At 52.1% G+C, this 21,369-nt stretch overlaps 1 protein-coding gene across 1 annotated transcript in view; it reads left to right on the forward strand.

The window, feature by feature from the left end:
* Positions 1-18,328, forward strand: part of JAG1 (jagged canonical Notch ligand 1) — a 34,828-nt gene extending 16,500 nt beyond the window's left edge. Inside the window, exons 5-26 of the mRNA XM_072943821.1 lie at positions 413-473; positions 4,276-4,406; positions 4,700-4,819; positions 5,263-5,376; positions 6,622-6,735; positions 7,334-7,447; positions 7,841-7,887; positions 8,217-8,390; positions 8,793-8,943; positions 9,763-9,927; positions 10,414-10,527; positions 11,022-11,135; positions 11,218-11,331; positions 11,440-11,556; positions 12,036-12,063; positions 12,495-12,580; positions 13,729-13,842; positions 14,478-14,587; positions 14,674-14,907; positions 15,124-15,255; positions 15,447-15,597; positions 16,359-18,328. Of these exons, the coding sequence (XP_072799922.1) occupies positions 413-473; positions 4,276-4,406; positions 4,700-4,819; positions 5,263-5,376; positions 6,622-6,735; positions 7,334-7,447; positions 7,841-7,887; positions 8,217-8,390; positions 8,793-8,943; positions 9,763-9,927; positions 10,414-10,527; positions 11,022-11,135; positions 11,218-11,331; positions 11,440-11,556; positions 12,036-12,063; positions 12,495-12,580; positions 13,729-13,842; positions 14,478-14,587; positions 14,674-14,907; positions 15,124-15,255; positions 15,447-15,597; positions 16,359-16,816 (2,963 nt within the window). The 3' untranslated portion in view covers positions 16,817-18,328. The remainder of the gene's footprint in view (positions 1-412; positions 474-4,275; positions 4,407-4,699; positions 4,820-5,262; positions 5,377-6,621; positions 6,736-7,333; positions 7,448-7,840; positions 7,888-8,216; positions 8,391-8,792; positions 8,944-9,762; positions 9,928-10,413; positions 10,528-11,021; positions 11,136-11,217; positions 11,332-11,439; positions 11,557-12,035; positions 12,064-12,494; positions 12,581-13,728; positions 13,843-14,477; positions 14,588-14,673; positions 14,908-15,123; positions 15,256-15,446; positions 15,598-16,358) is intronic.
* The last annotated feature ends 3,041 nt before the right edge of the window (positions 18,329-21,369 follow it).

Below are 21,369 nucleotides of genomic sequence, written 5' to 3' on the forward strand. Positions count from 1 at the left end.
GAGTTCATCCGACTATGCCTGATGGGACAGAGTGGGTGTGACGAGGAAGGATTAGACCTCCTTTTTGCTTTTGGCGAGGGTGGGAACTGACCCAGAGCAGAGTGGCTATTGTTCAGAGAGACTCCAGGAAGGTCCCCTTCCCCCACCAGCTTGCCTGTATTTTGTCCCCATACAGTATCAGGTTTTGAGGATCCGCTCGCATGGCCTTGAAGTTGAAAGCTGGGTTTGTATTTGGGCACCTCCTTTCTTTCCCTCTGCTTACAGTGGACTTGATATGAGATCTCTTAAAATAATGGATTTTGTCGGCTTAGTGGTCGAGACCGTTCTCATGATGGTGGTGGTGTAAGAAACTGCCATTGTGCTGACGCATCCTTCTGTGTTTCTTTTTTTCTTTCTTTCTTTCTTTTTACAGCTATTTGCCGACAGGGTTGTAGCCCCAAGCACGGGTCTTGCAAACTCCCTGGTGACTGCAGGTAAACAACTAAAGTTTTTTTGTTAGTCATAACTATCCCTTTAATGCAAGAGGAGGACCGATTTGATTGTAAATATGCCTCTTTTCCTTTAGAAGATGAGAAAGCTTTACTGAAAAAAAAATTCAAATAGGCACATCCGAAGCTTATTAAATTATACCAGCTGTCCAGTGGAATGAACACACTCCTCTCTTGGGGAAAAAAAAGTCTTATGGGCATAGTCAGTGAATTCATGTATTAACTGTTCTGTAAATTATGACACGTTTTTATAATCTTTCGCTTCAAGTGCTAATGGACTAGGTGGAGGGACATGGGCTGGTTTCTTCGGGTCTCTGTCCCTCCACCCGGGCAGGTTTTCTGTCTCCCAGCCCTCCCCCACTTTTCCCATCAATAGGGGAAAGTGGAGCATTCTTTAGAATGGGATTAGGACAATCTCCTGGCCCCTTTGCAGGCGGGAGCCGGCGGTGCTGAGAGGTTAATGGCTGCGCTGGAATCTTGTCAGTTGAGCCTGATGAATGTAGACTTTTGCTGCTGGCCTTTGAAGTCTGTTCTTTTATGGTCGCGGACAATGCAGAAGCCAAAGGGAGACCTCCCCCCAGCCCCTGGCGTCCCGATTACAGTTTTTGGAACTTCTTGAAATTTACATCATGCCCATCTGGGAAAGGCCTGGTTCAGGAAATATTGTTGGTGTCGGTGGCATTTGGCCACAGTCGCACAGCACACTCTGCTCTCCTCCCAAATCTGAAGGATTAGCAGATTGAATGTGACACTCCGTGGGGTCCGTCGGGCCTGTCACTTTTGTCCCCCAGAGCTACCCCAGTTTGTGCCAAGGGAAGCTTACAGATCCTTAGTCTAAACCAGTGCATCTCGAACTAATGTTACCCGGGATCTTGTGAGGACGCAGGTCTTGATTCCGTAGGTGGGGGTGGGCCCACATCTCTGCCTTTCTAATAAGCCCCCAGGGATGTGGCTGTGGCTAGTGGGACCATACTTTGGGGCTAGCTGCCCCTGAACCTCAGTACTCCAAATATAATTGCCTGAATTAACCAGGGAAGTGGGGAAGTACAGATTCCTGGCTGCCAACCCACACCCATGGAATCCTTGTCCCTCAGTTTGGCCCAGAAGTCTACATTTTGACCATCCCACCGTGGCCCCAGGATTTTGCTGCTCAGAATTCTGAGGACTGCTGTGGTGGTCTTGACCTTTGTGGCCTCCCTGCTACATCGGTCCCCCAGCCCCCGACCTCGGGCAGCTGGGAGCTCTGAGCTCTGACTGAAGTGGGAATCAAGGCAGCTGGAAGTAAACAAAAAACAGGCTGGTCTCAAATGGCCTCTTCCTCCACTTCAGAGAGAGAAGTGTGTTTTCTGGAAGGCTGAGGGGGTTCGCCTTGCGATCCCCATCAGTGGCCACTGACTGGAGTACTTCGCAGCACGGGTGTCAGACGTGGAGCCTGGGCGCTCCCTGAGTGAGGTGTATTGCGGGGCTGTGAGGGACCCTGGCCTGCTCCAGGCTCGGCTCGGATGGGTATCAGAGGAGGCCAACTGTGATTTCTGCTACTGTCATCAGAATAAACACACTGCTGCACTGGGAGGGCCCTCCCAGCCAGAACAACAGGCTTTGTTTCCAGAATTGAGCCCTTTCTCTTTCGAAGTCTCCCTCCCACTCCCTGCCTGGACACGCTGGGCCTTATTTACTTAAGGTGTGACTTTCCCACGTGTCATTTGCATAGCCTCCCAGCCCATCCTCTCCTCCTTACCTTGAAAGAAAAATCAAAACAGAACCTTCCAGCTGAGGAGTTCAGGTTGTGTCCTGCTCCAGAAATAGCTGGATGGCAAGTTACTTGTAAGTTGGCCTTTGGATTATGTCTTACACAGGCGTGTGCCTCGTTTTGTTTTGTTTTGTTTTGTTTTGTTCCCCACCCCGCCATGAGAAAACTTTACTGCTTCTGTCGTTCCCCAGTCGACAGATTCCCCTTTTCCTGGGCGCACAGGCTGGCTTTATTGCGAGCCTGCCAATAATATCAAACTTAATTATGAATCATCAGATGAGGAAAGTCACGTCTGTTTCTCATGAGAACCTTAATCATATATTATTAAACTGGGAGAAATTTGTGGATGCCTCCTTGAGGGTCAGTATTTTTATTTGTTTCCTTTTGAAGTCATTCGTGGCTTGTGGTTCCTTTTTTACACTTGGGGGCTCAGCTCATTAATTAAGAGGTGAGGGTAGGCCCTCAGCTGCCTCCTCTTGCTTTTATTAAGTAAATTGAAGAGGTGTCTCGATCCTAACTTTGGAAGGGGATGAGGGAAAGACAGTAAGAATATTTGCTGTTTGCAAATCAGTTTCCTTTCAGTATCAGTCTTTCAAGCTAAGAATATCAGTCTTTTTACCAAAAGGCATCCCCCACCACCGACCTCCCACTAACTTGGATGTCCATTTCTTTTCAAAAAAAATTTCTACCAGATGATTTACCTTGTTCTTATTTTACTCCTTTAAACAGTCACTTGTCACACCGACTGATGTTTCGTCCTAGATAAGATCGTTCTGACTTGTAAACCACACATCCTGGTGCGTTTTTGTATCGGGGTGTGGATGGCTTGTTTTTAGAAGTTAGGAAGTGGTTAGTCAGAATTCTTGGGAGTGCAGTTAACTTGGCCGTGGGTGATGAATCCCTGTAATTCTTCCCAGGACGAGGGTTTTCAGCCTGCCCCCAGCTCTCTGGAAACTGAAAGCCTTTCCTTCTTGGGGTGCCTGATTTCCTGAGTTACAGCTGAGCGCCTGGGGGTGGGCATTGATTCTGCCCTGGCCTCCCCGGGTCCCATCAGGGTAGCACCTGCTGGTCGCTGTTCCTCTGTCCCACCTTCACTCCATCATCGGGCCCCCCCCCCCCCCGTCCCAGCCCCCTGCTGTTTGCTAAAGCCTGATTTCTGAGGAGGCAGTCAGTTTCAGAGGGCTTGAAACTTGAGGGGAGAGTGGCTGAGACCCTGCCCCAGGCGAAAGTTTGTTTGTGTTTTTCTTTGGGGATCAGAAGCACCATTTGGCCTCCAAAGAAGTCCGATTAATGAGGCGCTTAAAAAGGAAACTTGACTCCCTTCCCTAATACTAGATAAACCGAGTTGACCCTTTTTTTTTTTGGCAAAGTGAGAAATAGCTATACAATAAATTTGCATAAGTAGTCAGGGGAGTGGGTCATAAATTATCTGTGGAATTGGCTCCAAGTGCCCTTGCTTCCTCGCCGTCCCTGCAGAAGTGGGTTCAGGTTTGCCACCCTGTCTCTCTGAAGAAGGGTGCCCCTCCCTCCTTGTCTGAGTTCCCGAAGCCTTTTGGGGAGGCAGTTTCCTGCTGCACTGGGTGTCCCGTTGCATTTTTTGTGCGCCTGGGGTCGTGACTTGCTGTTGAGACAGAGCCCAGCCGAGCTGCTGTGTAAAACGGGCCCCAAGTGCTGCGTTTTGCGGAGACCTTCACATGCCTGTTGTCCCCAGAGTGAGCGCCCTTTCCTTTCCCCCAGAAGTCGATTTATTCCACGCCCCCCAACCCTGGGATCCTCTCGGGAGCCTGAGGAGAGAGTGGCTTTCTGAAGGGCAGCCCCTCGCTGGCTTCTCCCCAGACAGCCCTTCTTTTGTGGGAGCCCCCTGGGAGGGGACCAAGGCCCAAATGTTTGTTCAGAGGGAAGCGTCGGGCAGACCTTGAAAGTCTCCCATCCTGCCACAAAAGCCAGAGAGCCTGGGCTTCGCATCCTGGCTTGTCTTGATGGCGCAGACCTCTCTGCACGTCCTGAAGGGTAAGGAGGGTTGCTGTGTGTCCCCAGGTGCCAGTACGGCTGGCAGGGCCTGTACTGTGACAAGTGCATCCCACACCCTGGGTGCGTCCGCGGCACCTGCAACGAGCCCTGGCAGTGCCTCTGTGAGACCAACTGGGGAGGCCAGCTCTGCGACAAAGGTGCGTCCCGCGGAGGGTCCCAGGGCAGCCGGAGCCTCGGGGGGGGCGGCGGTAGATTTGGGGTTTTTTGGGGGAGGGAGGCGTTTACTTTTTATGGTGACTTGGTTTTTCCCTTTCATTCATTTTTATTTGCGGGGGCTTTTTATTCTGAATCCATTTGAATTTGCCTTTAATGCTGTGAATTTGGGTCTCTTTCCTCTTGGTTTTATTTTTAGAAGGGGAATGGGTCTAGAAACTCAGCGACTGACTGACTGTCTGGTCTCTGAGTGACTTCTTTGGGGTCTTTTTGGCAGACCTCAATTACTGCGGGACCCACCAGCCGTGTCTCAATGGAGGAACCTGTAGCAACACGGGGCCTGACAAGTACCAGTGTTCCTGCCCTGAGGGGTATTCAGGACCCAACTGTGAAATCGGTAAGTGGGCCAGGGGCAGTGAGCTCCTTTCGTCCCAATTTTTCTGTACACTCGGCTTAAATACACTTGTGGACTCTGTAAAAGGATGAAAATATCCTCCAACATTAAGACCTGTTATTCCAGCAGCTCCGTGGCTCTTTGAAGACTCCAAGTTGCTCAAGGGTTTTGGGGATGCCGACTAGCGTGGGGGGCGGCATGTGCAGGGCAGTGACCCAGCTCACAGGTGTCTTGGAATGTGTCCGGAGAGCTTCCAGAGACTGATGACTTCCTCCCCCCCCCACCAGACACAGCAGGGTTCTCTCCCACACAGGGTTTATTTCTTGAAAGAAGCTCGAGCCAGTGGCCCAGGAGTGGGATTTGTTTGGCGGGGGTGGTGGTGGCGGCGAGGGTTAGGGAGCCTTTTGGCGGGCGTCCCTTGCTGACTGCTGTGCTGGTCTCTGCAGCGGAGCACGCCTGCCTCTCTGATCCCTGCCACAACAGGGGCAGCTGCAAGGAGACGTCCCTGGGGTTTGAGTGTGAGTGTTCTCCGGGCTGGACCGGCCCCACGTGCTCCACAAGTAAGTTTGGGTTTTGGCCTGTGCCCTTTCTGGGAGGGAGGGGAACACTGTGTTCAGATACAGAGTTGGGGGCAGGTCCCTGGGCTTGTGGTCCCACATCGGTCTCAGTGATGAGTCTGTCTCAGTGGAGGTGGGTGGATGTGGTCGAGCGGTGTGGTGGAGAGTTTGGCCTGAGCTTTCAGCTTCTGTCTTCGGAACCCCCATCTACTCTGCTCAGTTAGCACCTCCATCAGTGCCTGGAAGACACTTCCTTCTGGGCTACCTCCTTCCTTTGCACATGCTCTCTGGAACTCTGCCTCCTCCAAATTGAATCCTGGCTCTCCTCCTCAAAGCTGTGGAGAGGCTGCCTGCAGGGGGGGTTGTCACTACTGAATTTTATCATGGGGCGACACAATTTTGAAAGAGGGACCAGAGCCAGAGTTGCCATGGTTGCACGACTGGGCTGCACACCAAGACCACCTTGGGGCTTCACAGTACAGATCTCTGGGTCCTGCAGTCCCTCTTAGGAACTGGGGAGTCCCTGTTCTTTAACAAGCTCCTGGATGTCTGAGGTGCAGCCGGGCCTGAGAACCGCTGTCATCAGCACCCCGAGAGCAGCATGTGACATAGTTAAGGATGTGGGTTCTGGGGTCGGATCGCCTGGGCTGGCTCCGTGGCCCCACCCACCACTTGTGGGACTCTGGTCTCTGCCAGCTGTGCCCTGTTTCAAGGGGAGAGTAGCGATTCACATCTCCTGGGGTTGTGAAGTCTCAGTGAGCATGTTCAGAGGAGACCCAGCACCTCCTCTGTGAGCAGGAGATGAATTAAGGGGCCTCGAGCCCAGAGCGGAGGTGGGCGGTAGGGTCCCCCAGGCATGTTGTCTTGGGGAAATTCTGCAAGTAAATACGAATACGATTTTTCACCAGGGAAGAAGTTATTTTTCTTTACCTCTCCTTAGTTAACTCTGAGCTACGATGAAACTGTTTTTAAAAAGTAAAGGGTAGGCAGAGAGAGGTCCCCAGTTCCCCAGGGCTGATGCTGTGAGGATTCAAGCTGGCTCTTCTGCCCGCGAGGTCAGGGATTAAATGAACTGGGCCAGTGGGGGATTTAGAGCTAAAATCAGGCCTCCTCGTCATTGTAACAGTCACTTGTAGCAGGTGTCCGGCTCCTAAGTGAAGGCCCCTCATGTGAGGGGTGGTATTAAATTATCTAATTGTCAAATGGATTGAGAGTAAATTGCCAACCCCCTCCTCTTTTGTTGACCAGACATTGATGACTGCACGCCAAATAACTGTTCCCACGGGGGCACCTGCCAGGACTTGGTTAACGGCTTTAAGTGTGTGTGCCCGCCCCAGTGGACTGGCAAAACGTGCCAGTTAGGTAAGAGAATCCGTGCAGCATGGCTGGCCTGATAATAGAGCCGTTAAGGAAGGTGAGCGTGTGGCCAGCGGTGCGGGTTTGCACGCCATCATCCAGAGAAGTGATTTATTGTCCCGAGTCCAGCCAGTGGGCCTGGGAGAAATAACTCGCATGCAAATGGACTGGCTCTTTTCGGCCCTGTGGGAAAGTCGTGGGATCCCTTGAACCATGTCAATCGTCTGTCCGAGGAGTGTTCAGCTGGGCTCCGAACAGGGATGATCTCATGAGGAATGAGCTGTCTGCATTCTTTTTGCCACATTTAAATCCCAGCAACTAGGCTGTGCTGAGTTTTACACAGGAATGCCTGGTGGCGCTCTGCTGTCCTGTTGGGGGAGGTGGTGGGGTGATTGTTAACAGCCGCCAGAAATTTATCAGTTAGCATTCCGTATTGGATAATGGCTAGGGAAAGGGTTCCGATGCTCAAAACAGAGGGAACCTAGTGTCTCTTATTTAGCTGATTAAAACGTCTCATTTCAGACAAACTGTTGGTGTGGTGTTTTGGCGGGGGATGGGGAGGGTGGAACTCCATTTCTCATTGTTCATCCTCTTTTTCTTTCAGATGCAAATGAATGCGAGGCCAAACCTTGTGTAAACGCCAAATCCTGTAAGAATCTGATTGCCAGCTACTACTGCGATTGCCTCCCGGGCTGGTCGGGTCAGAATTGTGAAATAAGTGAGTGAGACTGTTTTGATTTTGATTTTCATGAAACTAGGGTGTTGAAGGCGTCTGCCAGCCATACTCAGGCTCCAGTTCTGAGACTTGAGTAGTAGAAGGAAAACCTTAAAGAGGGAATGTTTCCGGAGAGAGAGTGATCAGCACAGAAATGAAAACAGACACATTATCAGGCTCATTAGCCGGTAAAACGACCGGGAGTCTGATAAGGCGGTTAAGACAATGATGTGAAGTTTCAGTAGCTCCGTCCAGCGTAATAACCTTATCTCACGGGAAGCACACAGGAAATCTGATTTGAGGTTTTTAATCTATCCTGAGCTGAGAAGACTTTTCAATTAAGTTCAATTTCAATGTAAATTGCCTCTCTAATACGATGACTTGTTTATTTTTTAGATATTAATGACTGCCTCGGCCAGTGTCAGAATGATGCCTCCTGTCGGGTATGTAAATCTTTGCTTGAGTCAAAACCTTAGTGATTGACAACAAGTCTTAAGATTTATGTGACCCTGGGAAAGCTCTGGGAGATTTAAAAGTACAGGTGAAAAGTGAGTCCCTGGAAGTTTCACTGGGGCTCATGTTACCCCCAGCCTCCCGGGAGTCATCCTGAAGGCATGCACATAGAAATTCCTCTCTCATTGTTTGGAGAAGCTTGGCATCTATTTCAGTGAATCAGCTGAACCAGACCGACTGTCCCACTGAATGGCTGAAGCCCTGTGTTGGTGGAGTTCCTAGAGAAAAAGCATATGTTTCTCTCCTCCTCCTCCTCCAGGATCTGGTTAATGGTTATCGCTGTATCTGTCCACCTGGCTACGCAGGCGATCACTGTGAGACAGACATTGACGAGTGTGCCAGCAACCCCTGTCTGAATGGGGGTCACTGTCAGAATGAAATCAACAGATTCCAGTGTCTGTGTCCCACTGGTTTCTCTGGGAACCTCTGTCAGGTGAGCTGGGCTGGAGCCTCCTACAGCCAAGTTTCCACTCTCCTTCCTCCTCGTCCCTTCCCAGTCCCCTCCTGACTGACCGTCTGGAGTCTCCTGGTGACTAGGGAGCTCTGCCACACACACGCCAGTGGAAGGAGATTGATGAGTGATTCTCCCCCTGGGGTCCGTACCCTGTCGATGTGTCTTTGATCCATCCCCGGACCCAGCCCTCTCCCACTCTGCCTGTTTTTCCCAGTGCATCCCTGGACGGTCTCTAGGACCCAGCTGTCCATTATGCTGGGTATTCTCCTAACCTGAGCAGACGGAGGGGTCAGATTCCAGGGGCCGCAGCCCCAGAGGAGTCATAATCACACCTTTGTTTTACTTTGTCCCCCTCCTTCCCCTGCTCCCCGGTCCTCGCAGCTGGACGTGGATTATTGTGAGCCCAATCCCTGCCAGAATGGTGCCCAATGCTACAACCGCGCCAGTGACTATTTCTGCAAGTGTCCGGAGGACTACGAAGGCAAGAACTGCTCCCACCTTAAAGACCACTGCCGCACCACCCCCTGTGAAGGTACCTCCCTCCCCTGCCCGGGTCCTGGCTTGTCTGCAAGGCTGCTCCTCTTTGTCCATTTGTCACTGCCCCATCACACCCAGAGCTGATGTGGATGGAAAGCCCCTGACCTGAGGGGCGGACACATGGAAACAATTCAGGCCCCCAGTATGGGGACCATGCCTGCAAGTCGGCCCGGGGAGAGAGGGGAAGTCATTTCGCACTCCAGTTCTGGGGTGGGCTGACCTGCAACGCTGAGACACGGTCCTCAGAGAACCCCGTCAGTAGAACTTTCTGCAGTGGTGGCGTCTGCACTGTCAGGTAGCATAGCCGTGGGCCACGTGTGGCCACGGAGCATTTTAGAGTGTGGCCAGGGCACCTAGAAATCCTTATTTACTTAATTGTAATTCACTTGATTTTAGTGTCCGTGCTGCTATGAGATGGCACCATCTTCCAGGTTCTTAAGTCTGTCTGCAGCCATCAGTGCTGTTACGTGCAGCGGAAAGCCGTTCCTCCCTCCTTAGCTGGCTTCCAACAAATCGGGGGGATGTTGAGGGAGGATGAACAGGGCCCGCAGACCTGTAGGCTTCGTAGCTACAGAGGGAGAAGACGCCTTAAAAAAAAGAATCCCCTCTCCGCCTGGAGTCTCAGCTCTGCCTGTCACAGCACGATGTGGCCCGGTGCCAGGGTGTTGGCCCCTGAGACGCCTGTTGGCTTCTTACCCTCCTTAGCCGACCGGTGGCTGTCTCCAGGCGAGCAGGGTGGCTCCTGGGCTTAGGCTCACCGTGGCTTCTGAGTCCCTGGTGGTGATCTGACCGTGCAGATCTGTCTGTCCCACAGTGATTGACAGCTGCACAGTGGCCATGGCCTCCAACGACACGCCAGAAGGGGTGCGCTATATCTCCTCGAACGTCTGCGGTCCCCATGGGAAGTGCAAGAGTCAGTCAGGAGGCAAATTCACCTGTGACTGTAACAAAGGCTTCACTGGAACGTACTGCCATGAAAGTAAGACCCCTAGTCGCCGTCAGGGAATGGGGCGCGGTGCCCCTGCCCAGCACGGGAGGGAGCACCTGAGTGAATCATTTCAGTCGAGACCAGTCCAGGTTTACCATTCCACCCAGGGTCTGAGACTGAGGTCACGCTTAACTCACCAGATCACTGACGCCTCTGAGTCTTCAGCATGTTTATTTTAGAATGTTCTGGAACCTCACTAAGTGGGTGGTTTGCTCTCTGTGGGAGTTTTTTCCCCATTCTCCCCAAGTAGCTTAGCGTGAGGATGTTAAATAAAATGGACCAGGTGTTCTCCAGAGGCCTCTGCTCGAGAGGCTGCCCACTGAGTCCAGAAACAGTCCTCATGGGGCTGAGACCACTGAGATGCCAGGTGTATTTCGCAGGGGGGGCTGGGAACCCCACAGCTCGGTGCTCGGCTGTGGCGTTCCTTGCCTGTGCTTTGTTGACCTGGTTTGTTGGTTGTTTCCCTCCCTCTGGCAGATATTAATGACTGTGAGAGCAACCCCTGTAAAAATGGGGGCACCTGCATCGACGGCGTCAACTCGTACAAGTGTATCTGCAGCGACGGCTGGGAGGGGGCCTACTGTGAGACCAGTGAGTCAGGGGGCCCCAGGGGCTGGGGCTGGGGCACAGGCAACGTGGGGAGCCTCTCTTCTTGATGGAAGTATCTGGAAGTAAGACCCCAGCCATTCCTGCCTGGGGACAGCACGGCTGGGGCAGGTTTCTCTTGCGGATGCTGATGACAACCAGCAGGGAGGAGCCTCTGCGGAGCGGCTGTAGAATTAGATCCCGCAGTCAAGGCAATACGGAGCCCGCTTGCAGGGAGAGCCATCGTCTTTCCGTCCTGATGGGCATTTCAGCCCATTTGATTGTAACGTTGGTGGCCTGCCACCTGCCCTCCTAACTTGTCGGAGCTCCTTTATTCCTGGAAAAGGGTGACCCTGTTAAAGTCCCGGGATTGCTTCGCTGGTGTTGGAACTTGGCATGGAAAGCAGGGGGTGGTGGTGGCGAGACACAGCTCTTACGAGCCGTGGAGCATGGACGGTCCTGGGAGCGTCTTCAGCGGGGTGTCTCCTCCCTGTTTGCAGACATTAATGACTGCAGCCAGAACCCCTGCCACAACGGGGGCTCGTGTCGCGACCTGGTCAACGACTTTTACTGTGACTGTAAAAACGGGTGGAAAGGCAAGACCTGCCACTCGCGTAAGTGGTAGTGGGCTGGGGCCCCTCCCTGTCTTCTGTGACGGGGGCCGGCCGGGGGCTCACACGGGCTCATCTCCTCCAGGTGACAGTCAGTGTGATGAGGCCACGTGCAACAATGGTGGCACCTGCTATGACGAGGGGGATGCTTTCAAGTGCATGTGTCCCGGAGGCTGGGAAGGAACCACCTGTAACATAGGTACCTGTCTGCCCCGCCTTGGGACTGTCTTCCAGGCTCTGGGTTTGGCCCTCCAGGCCTGTCTGTGGGTGCTCAGGGAGGGCGGTCTTGTCTGCTCTTGCCTCGTAGCCAGAAACAGCAGCTGCCTGCCCAGCCCCTGCCACAACGGGGGCACCTGTGTGGTCAATGGCGAGTCTTTCACGTGCGTCTGCAAAGAAGGCTGGGAGGGGCCCGTCTGTACTCAGAGTGAGTGTCCCCCCCCACCCCCACCCCCTGGCACGCTGAGGGCCTCAGGAGCACATCCTGACACCCCTGGGGACTGGCAATGGGAACCAGAAGCCGAACTGTTTGATGTCGCCCTCTGCATCACCTGGGTCTGTTCTAATGACTTGATGGGATGCAGCCCTGACCTGGGCATGAGAAAGTCGCTGAGGAGATAAGTGGAGACAGATGGCGTCTTGGTTCCCAGCACTAGTCTGACCAGCAGCCTCTCTCCATCCATTCTCACACCCCCTGTCCAGCCCGCCCAGGGCCTATTCCTGTGTCCTGTGTCCCATGGTGGAGGGAACAGTGTGGTGTGGGCCTGGTTCCAATTGAGCAGAGGCCTTAAGCTCATTTTGTGGGTTATCATTGGGGTATCGGGGAAATCACTGTGGTTTTACTGAGGGCTAAGACTGTGCTGCCCGGGCGAGGCCTCACTGTTAAGCTGTCTTTTTACGTTGCAGATACCAATGACTGCAGTCCTCACCCCTGGTAAGCATGACCACCTTTTAAGCTGGCACTTGCTGGCTGTGACGTGCATGGGCCTCTCCTGGGGATCTTGTTTAAAATGCAGGTTCTAGTTCAGAAGGTCTTGGCTGGGGTAGTGCGGGCAGGACTGCAGATGCTGCCTTTCTAACAAGCTCCCAGGCAGTGCCGAGCCTGCTGCTCCGTGGACCACACTTGAGTTAGGCTGTGTAGAGCAGTGATTCTCAATCTTGGCTGCACCCAAGAGTCACCTGGGGAGCATTTAGAAGTTCCAGCACCTGGGCTGTAACCAAGACCTGTGAAATTAAACTCTCTGGGGGTGGGACCCAGGCATCAGTATTTTTAAACTCCTGGGCTGGGGTGAGAGCCGCCGATTGTAACTGGCGTGGCTGCCTGTGAACTGGGAGGCGGTAACCGAGGGCTCTTTGCTTCCATAGCTACAACAGCGGCACGTGTGTGGATGGAGACAACTGGTACCGCTGCGAGTGTGCCCCTGGCTTCGCGGGGCCTGACTGCAGGATAAGTAAGGACCGCCTCTGTCCAGTCTCCCCACCCCACCCCTCGGCCTGAGAGTTTTCATCTTTAAAACAGTTATGGCAGTGGTTCCCTCTAAGTAGCCCTGACAGGTCATCTCCTGCCCTCTACTGGGGTCAAGACTCCCCGGGCTGGACCCTCCCAGGTGCCTGCTGGCCCTTCCCTGGGGGGGCACAGCCCTCCTTGTTCTAGGGGAGAGAGTACCAGTCATGGGACTGGAGGATTAATCTACGCTGAGGCCCTAAGGAAAGACTGTTTCTCCCCACGGTTATTAATGTGAAATTACGGGCAAGCGGACGTTGCCACAGCCATGCTGGGGGGGGGGGTACAGAGCTAATGCTGATGGCAGGGGCTGGGGCCGTGGTTTCCCACGGCCTGATCAGGCCCCGGTGGAATGACTAAAAGAGAAAATGGGGGCAGCCAATGCGGTGCTGCAGGAAGCTTTAAGTTTATTCTTTACTTTGAGCCTCTTTCCTGCTTTTTTACTTGCCCTTTCTTTTGCCAAAAAAGGTGATGGATGAGTTTTGAGGGTTTGTTTTTTTTTAATTTTTTTGTTCTTATCCCCAGATTATTTGAAATTTTACTGGTGCTTAAGGGCTCCAAGTCTGGGATCGGAGAACTATTAGATCTATTCCATGTTTCTGAATCGGGGGTGAGCAGACTCTGGCCTGGGGGCCACATCTGGCCCGCTGCCTGTTTTTGTAAATAAAGTTTTATCGGCACACAGCCACTCGTTTATGTACTGTCTAGGGCTACTTTCATGCTGTGACAACAGAGTTGAGCAGCCGTGATAGAGGCCACATGGCCTGCAAAGCCTAAAATATGTGCTATCTGACCCTTTTCAAGAACTTTGCCGGCCCTTGTTCTAAATTTATTGTCAGAGAAAAAGGCACTTTAATTCAAATTCGCATGGTGATTCTCAGCTGTTAGGAATCAGGTGTTCTCTGGGGGCAGTGACGGGAGATTTGGGGAATACCGATCTGCTTCTGTTTGGGTGCTGGTTACATGATGAAAAATGCATCAGGCTTATACTTGGGGTTTGTACGCTTTTCTATCTGTATGTTTGGTCAGTAAAAACTTAGAAGAAACGTTGACGGTCTCCCATGGGAGCCTAAACTTGAACTGCCTTGTTCCTAGACATCAACGAATGCCAGTCTTCACCTTGTGCCTTCGGGGCGACCTGTGTGGACGAGATCAATGGGTACCGGTGTGTCTGCCCCCCAGGGCACAGTGGTGCCAAATGCCAGGAAGGTATGTGGCCCCAGCTGCCTGTGTGTCCTGCAGGCGAGCGGGCACTGCAGTCTGCATTTTGATTGTTGAGTGGACACTGTGCTCAGGGAGGGAACATGGAGGGGACATACATGGGGCACCACAGGAGAGGGGAAATCTGGGAGGAGTCCCTTATAAATGGGGTGAGCTGTTGTTTTTAGTCAGCTGTTGCCACAGTTATGCCGTGTAACATACCATCCCCAAATTTTGTGCTTACACAAGTGTTTGTGTTGCTTGTGGACACGCAGGGCAGGCAGAGTGATGGATGCCTCAAGTTGGGTGCCCAGGTCTGTTCTGTGTGCCATGCTGTCCCCTGGGACCAGCACTGTGTCGAGGACATGTCCTCTTCCTGGTGGCAAATAGCAGGCCTGCGAGGGGCCAAGCTCACCCAGGAGAGACTCTGCTCACATCCCTTTGTGCCGCATAAACCAAAGTCGGTCACGTGGCCAGGCACAGAGGCCTACGGGGAGGGAGGGACACTTACCCATCACAGGAGCAACTGTGTTGTCACAGGGCAAAGGGCAGCAGGTATAATCACTTCCTGATGGGCCGGGAATGAAGAATCAGAACTATTGCCATAAAAGGCAATTCCTCCCACTCACGAGTCTCCACCTCAGTTTCAGGGAGACCTTGCATCACTGTGGGCAGCGTGATACCCGATGGGGCCAAGTGGGATGAGGACTGCAATGCCTGCCAGTGCCTGGACGGGAGGATTGCCTGCTCAAAGGTGGGCGTGGGTGTGGGCCGCAGGCCGCCTACCTTCTGGAACTGCTGATGGGCGTCTACTGAGCTCCGCTCCTTCTGTCTCTGCAGGTCTGGTGTGGCCCCCGCCCCTGCTCCCTGCACAAAGGGCACAGCGAGTGCCCCAGCGGGCAGAGCTGCCTCCCCATCCTGGACGCGCAGTGCTTCGTCCGCCCCTGCACGGGTGTGGGCGAGTGCCGGTCCTCCAGCCTGCAGCCAGTGAAGACCAAGTGTGCCTCCGACCCCTATTACCAGGACAACTGTGCAAACATCACGTTCACCTTCAACAAGGAGATGATGTCACCGGTATGGACACCTTCTTGCTCACTTGGGAGAGGTGGGGCGTGTCAGGTCTGCTTGCCCTAAAGCAGGAGTGGCAGGAGCTTGGATCTCGTGCTCCTCAGCATCGATTCTTATCCTAAAGCAACACTCACCTTGAACGTAGCCTCACTTTCAAGGAAACACCAGTCTTTTTTCCTTCCGCTCTCTTACACATTTGTGGGCTTTAAAATTTCGTTGTAGGGTCTTACCACGGAGCATATTTGCAGCGAATTGCGGAATCTGAATATTTTGAAGAATGTTTCTGCTGAATATTCAATCTACATAGCTTGTGAGCCTTCCCCTTCTGCGAATAACGAAATACACGTGGCCATCGTAAGTATGAGACCATTCACACTGAGTTGTTTGATGGCAGGGAGGTTCGGAAACTTCAGTGAGCCAGGACCCAAAGGAGCAGACAGACGTTGAGGGGGAGCCAGACATACCTGTGTGGTCAAGTGATACTGAGTAAAGGTGCCTGTTGAGTGTTCCCTGACCCTTCGGTCTGATGACGCATCTCTTTCCAGTCTGCCGAAGACATACGGGATGACGGAAACCCGATCAAGGAAATCACCGACAAAATCATCGATCTTGTTAGTAAGCGGGACGGGAACAGCTCGCTAATCGCTGCCGTGGCGGAAGTGCGAGTTCAGAGGCGTCCTCTGAAGAACAGAACAGGTTGGTGTCAGGGGACAGCAGTCCTTTTCTGTGGGGACTGTCAAATCCATCTCATCAGTAAAAGCAGTATGACCAGATGACCAGCATCCAGTAAAACCACCAAGCGGGGAGTTACCTGATTCCCTATTCAAGGACCAACCCCCCCACCCCATTTTTAACTGATGAGAAAACAGGCCAACTGATATGACCAAGGTTACGTGGCAATAGGCAGAAGTCACCCTAACTTGTTCCCATGCCAGCAAGCTGTGCTCAGGCAGGCAGCTGCCATCTCTGGGTCCATCTCGAAGCCCAGGGCAGAGCAAGGCTGTGCCTTGAGCTGGTGTCTGTGCTGAGCCCGCTTGGTGCTTGGGGGCAGCCTGTCCTAGGCACCAGGACATGGGCCTGATAGCTCAGTGGCCCTGCAGGACATCCAGAGTCCCCTGTGGGTGCCCCGAGCACCACTGTTCGATGAGAAGCCGGGCACAGGACCACATGGGGCAGTTGAGCCGTCTATGCTTGGACCCTCTTTCTGCTAATGCTGAAAACTGGCTCCTTTAATGAGCTGCCTGAGTAGCCAGACTCCCTGTGCCCAGAGGCGCCTGTACGAGCTGCCACGCTCAGCCTTGTCTCTCCAGGGACAAGCGTCCTGGTCCCAGCACTTACTACGCTGGGAACTGACAATGTGCAGCTGGGAAGAGTGACTTGTCCCCGCGAGCCCCTCTTAGGGACCGGGGACAGGGGAGCCTTGGGCGTGTGGCTCACGGGGCCTGCCTGCCTTGCAGATTTCCTGGTGCCCCTGCTCAGCTCGGTCCTGACCGTGGCCTGGGTCTGCTGCCTGGTGACCGCCTTCTACTGGTGTGTGCGGAAACGGCGGAAGCCTAGCAGCCACGCGCGCTCGGCCTCCGAGGACAACACCACCAACAACGTGCGGGAGCAGCTCAACCAGATCAAGAACCCCATCGAGAAGCACGGGGCCAACGCGGTCCCCATCAAGGACTACGAGAACAAAAACTCCAAAATGTCCAAAATAAGGACACACAACTCGGAGGTGGAGGAGGACGACATGGACAGGCACCAGCAGAAAGCCCGCTTCGCCAAGCAGGCCACCTACACGCTGGTCGACCGAGAGGAGAAGCCCCCCAACGGCACGCCGGCCAAACACCCAAACTGGACAAACAAACAGGACAACAGAGACCTGGAGAGCGCCCAGAGCCTGAGCCGGATGGAGTACATCGTATAGCAGGCGGCGCGCAGAGTCTGAGGGCGCCCGGGGCTCCCGGTTCTCCAGCTGTCCTGTCATGGTCCAGTCCGAGGCTGTCGCTGACGTAGACCCCTGTGTTAATTTAAGTTCTGACAAGCTGGCTTACACTGGCAATGGTAGTTTCTGTGGTTGGCTAGGCAGCACTGCATCGCACAGCTATGCAAACACCAGTCCCCCGGGGGCCCGGGGCACGGTCCCTGCGGCTCTGCACCTCTCGGATTAGGCCCCCAGGAGAGCGGCCGGCCCCCAGCCGGCCTCCGGCTTCCACTTCTGCCAGATGTCCCGATGGTGATGCAGTCTTAGGAGCATAGTTTTTATTTATATTTATTGACTCTTGAGTTGTTTTTGTATATTGGTTTTATGATGACGTCCAAGTAGTTCTGTATTTTGAAAGTGCCTTTGCAGCTCAGAACCACAGCAACTATCACAAATGAGTTTATTATTTATTTTTTTTATTGTATTTTTGTTGTTGTTGTTGTTGGGGGAGGGGGACTTTGATGTCAGCAGTTGCTGGTAAAATGAAGAATTTAAAGAGGAAAAATGTGTCAAAAGTAGAATTTTGTATAGTTATGTAAATAATTCTTTTTTTTATTAATCACTGTGTATATTTGATTTATTAACTTAATAATCAAGAGCCTTAAAAACATCATTCCTTTTTATTTATATGTATGTGTTTAGAATCGAAGGTTTTTGATAGCATTGTAAGCGTATGGCTTTATTTTTTTGAACTTATTTTCTTATTACGTGTTGCCTATAAGCCAAAATTAAGGTGTTTGAAAATAGTTTAAGACAATAGGATGGGCTTCTGTGCCTGGAATACTGGTGGAAAGTTTTTTTTTGTACGACGTCAGATGTTTAAAACACCTTCTATAGCATCACTTTAAAACACGTTTTAAGGACTGACTGAGGCAGTTTGAGAACTAGTCTAGAACAGGTGTTTTTTTTTTTTCTTTAGACTTGAAAAGAGACAGGCAGGCGATCTGCTTTACAGAGCAGTTTAAGGGAACAAGGTGAGCTATGACTACACGTAGCCAAGACGTGAGTGATTGAATATCATTAAAAATATCAAATTAATTGTGTGAAGTTGGAAGCACACCAATCTTAGTTTGTAAATTCTGATTTCTTTTCACCATTCGTAATGTAAGACTGAACCACTTTGTAGATTTGATTTTTGTTGTTATCTACTGCATTTAGGGAGTATTCTAATAAGCTAGATGAATACTTGAACCATAAAATGTCCAGTAAGATCACTGTTTAGATTTGCCATAGAGTACACTGCCTGCCTTAAGTGAGGAAATCGAAACGCTATGACGAAGTTTAAGAACAAAAGGCTTATTAAGACAGAGTGATTTCGTTGGTTCGCCGTTAAGACCATGAAGATACTTTGTATTGTCCTCTTAGTGTTATCCGAACATAAACATGCATCTTTGATGTGTTGTTCCTGGCAATAAATTTTGAAAAGTAATATTTATTAAATTTTTTGTACGAAAACACGGACCCGTGTGGCCTCTTCTGAGCTTACACAGTTCTGCCCGGCTCTGCCATCTGCCTTTGTCACCGCCCCCGAGGCTGTCCTGGTGACCAGGGTGTGAGACGTAGGCTGTGCTCAGTGGGGCCAGGATCAAGAACTGAAAGCCTTTTCAGCCATGAAATTCATCGTAGTTTCTCAAAAAGCCAAGGGGCTGCTGTGAAGCTGGAGCTGTGAGAGCCCCATCTTGGGGGCCTCATTCTCTTGTTACTTGACAGCAAGTGTGAATCCTGCTTGAATAAACGCCACTGGATGAACGGCCTGCAGTGTGGAGGTGAATTGTTTGTGAGCACTCCTGGGAAGTGCTCACCGCACTGAAAGGGTTTTAAATAGCTTGGAATTGGCGTCAGGGGGTGAAGAGGGAGACTGGATACTTTCTCTCTTCTTCCTCTGGCTCCTTGGATTAATGTTCGTCTCCTGCCATCATACAGGCCACACCCTTGTGGCTTTGGTGCACACTTATGCCTGCGGGCGGTTTCCGCGGGCGGTGGTAGTTACAAGCTTCCGGGGTTAGAGCCCATCTACTCATCACCTTGTTCCCAGGGAGTGAGTGAGCGGCTAGCCTCGCCCTGCAGCCCTGGGTGCCAGGTGCTGCTTGGCCTTCCGTGAGAGGCCGGAGTCAGACTCTTCCTGCCTGAAAAGGGCAGGAGAGCTGTGGTCTTCACTCGTGGCTGCTGGGGCCACCAGCCAACAAGCCTGCCCTGCTTTGTGGGGTGGGGCAGGGGAAGCTTTGCCTCTGGCATCCCTGCACTGAGGGATGAGCGTGGTGCTGAGCACATGGACCACTTCAGTAGCTGCGCGGAGTTGCCAGGAGCTCCCTCTGGTTAGGAAACCAAAGCTTACCCTCCTTGGAGCTGTGACACTCGGGTCTTAGAGTATAACTCCAACTGGAGTGAAAAACTCTGAATGGAGGAGACACTACAGGGATGTTTATCCTCATTCTTGGGAAACTTTCTTCTACCAGGCTAGGAATTACGTTCTGATGGACATCCTGGTTAAGAATGGATGGTGGGCTTGAGGTGTCCCTGGTTCCTTGTGCGTGAGCAGAGGCCATCACGGGGCTCAGTCCGGGACGGTGTTTTGGCTCGCTGGGGAGGCAGCCCAAAGGTCCGGGACAGTGATGAGTGTGTTCCCATGATGTCTCCCTGTCCTGGCGCAGCTCTATTTTCACTGCTCTCTGCCAGGAGACAGCTGATTTCTGCGGGGTGGGCTCAGAGGGCCGGAGAAGTGTTCTGGTACAGACCCGACGAGCAGGACAGTCTGAATTCAAACACTACCTTCCTTGCTCTGGTGGTTTGTAGACTTCGATTCTGCAGGACCCCAGCATTTCCTGGGTAATTGCCAGTACTTTTGTGCCAAGAAATAAGTCTAATGAGCCTCTGCAATTCTTTACTCCAGGAGGGAAGTGATCTGAGATTGCTGTTTTAAGGCGCCTTCTCTCCGGGACACACTCAGTAGTGGAGAGGCAGAGATGGGTGTCCTCTGGACACGGTTCAGAGCCAGGACCCTGATGGTTAAGGGTGGTTTTCCCCTTTCCCCAGGTAGAAGGGATCAGGCACAGAAACCCTGGCTGTCCTGGGGGCAGGGAAGTGCCAAAGAAGGGACTCAGAAACATCCTCATCCTGTGAACGTTCTGCACCCTAGAACATCCTGCAGGCCCTGGGAGAGGGAGGGTATTCCATCCAGAAACAAGGCTGACTAGAACTCCAGCAGTAGACTGTCTACACCCTGAAACTCCAGGGAAGAATTAGCTCAAAGCTGGTTGTTACAGGACAAGAAACTGTCCTGGGAATCTAGACTTAGACCCGCCTTTCCTCTTCTGAGGCTACACTGTATATCTTGAGTAAAAGTCCAGCAAGACTGGGTAACGATCAGAAGTGGAACTTGCAAACGGGTTTCTCTTAAATGCAGAGTCCCAGGCCAGGTCCGCAATTCCCAGGCGGGGCCTGGGAATCTGTATTTTCAACAAGCTGCCCTTCCTCCCCTCCACCCCCGTCCTCCTTGACTTCGGTGCAGCAAACTTTGAGAACAGCTTCACTGAAGTGCAAGCTCTTTGTTAATTACAAGGTTTTTCCTCCTTGTTAAACTGAATTAAGTAGCCTGGAAGCCGGTCTGTTGCTCAATTGCCACCTGACATCATTTTTAAGTCAAATAATTACACCACCTTGAGCAAGTTGGGGTGTGAGCACTTTGTTTTATTGGCGGATCTGAGGGGTCAGTGAGTCAAAGGTAACTTTGGTGATATTTCTTAGGCAGCAAAGAGCCAAAGGAACCAGACTGTGGGTTTCCCACATTTCTGTACGGAGAACACCTGTCCACCCCAAAGTGAGCAAGTGTGTGGCCAAAAACCAGTTCCCTTTAAAAAAAAAAAAAAAGTCCCACAGGCCTGCAGAGGTTTGCAACTTGGGCTGAGTATGTGTAATGGTCCAGCATTTCCGCTTTGACGGCGGCATTCTTTCTTGCCTCTACTGGGAATGAGAAACCGGAGTTCAGAGGTTCCCGGGCTGGGAAGACACACCAGCACTGGGTTATGGGAAGCCTCCTCCTGCTAATGTGTATTTATACTTTGTAAGCTCTGATTCATCTGAGCATTGGAACAGAAATCTGCTTCCTGAGGTTCTGTTTTTAAATAGATAGTTTGCAAAAACAACAATTATTTTTCTTAACATTTTTTTTCCAACCCACAAGCAGCTAAACATCCCTGCTCGGGCTATGTCAGACTCCAACTATGCCAACAGACAGCCTGGTTATCAGAGGTAGAGGGGTGCCCCAAGGCAGTTCTGTGGGGTTCTGGCCCCAGAAGTCTTAAAAACAAAGTTTAGAAACCATTAGGGCAACCTCGTTGCGTCACTTCAAGTCCACGAGATATTCCTGGGTTGACTGAAAATAATGAAGTGCCCTTTGTGAAGTTGCCTTCCGATGATGGTTAAAAGTAACAGCCAGTGGGGGTGGTGCCTGCAGGACTATGGGTACCACTGCCTGGCACAGGGGGGCTGCACACCTG

The sequence above is a fragment of the Vicugna pacos genome, chromosome 19 (assembly GCF_048564905.1).
Source record: "Vicugna pacos chromosome 19, VicPac4, whole genome shotgun sequence".
NCBI classification, from domain to species: Eukaryota; Metazoa; Chordata; class Mammalia; order Artiodactyla; family Camelidae; genus Vicugna; species Vicugna pacos.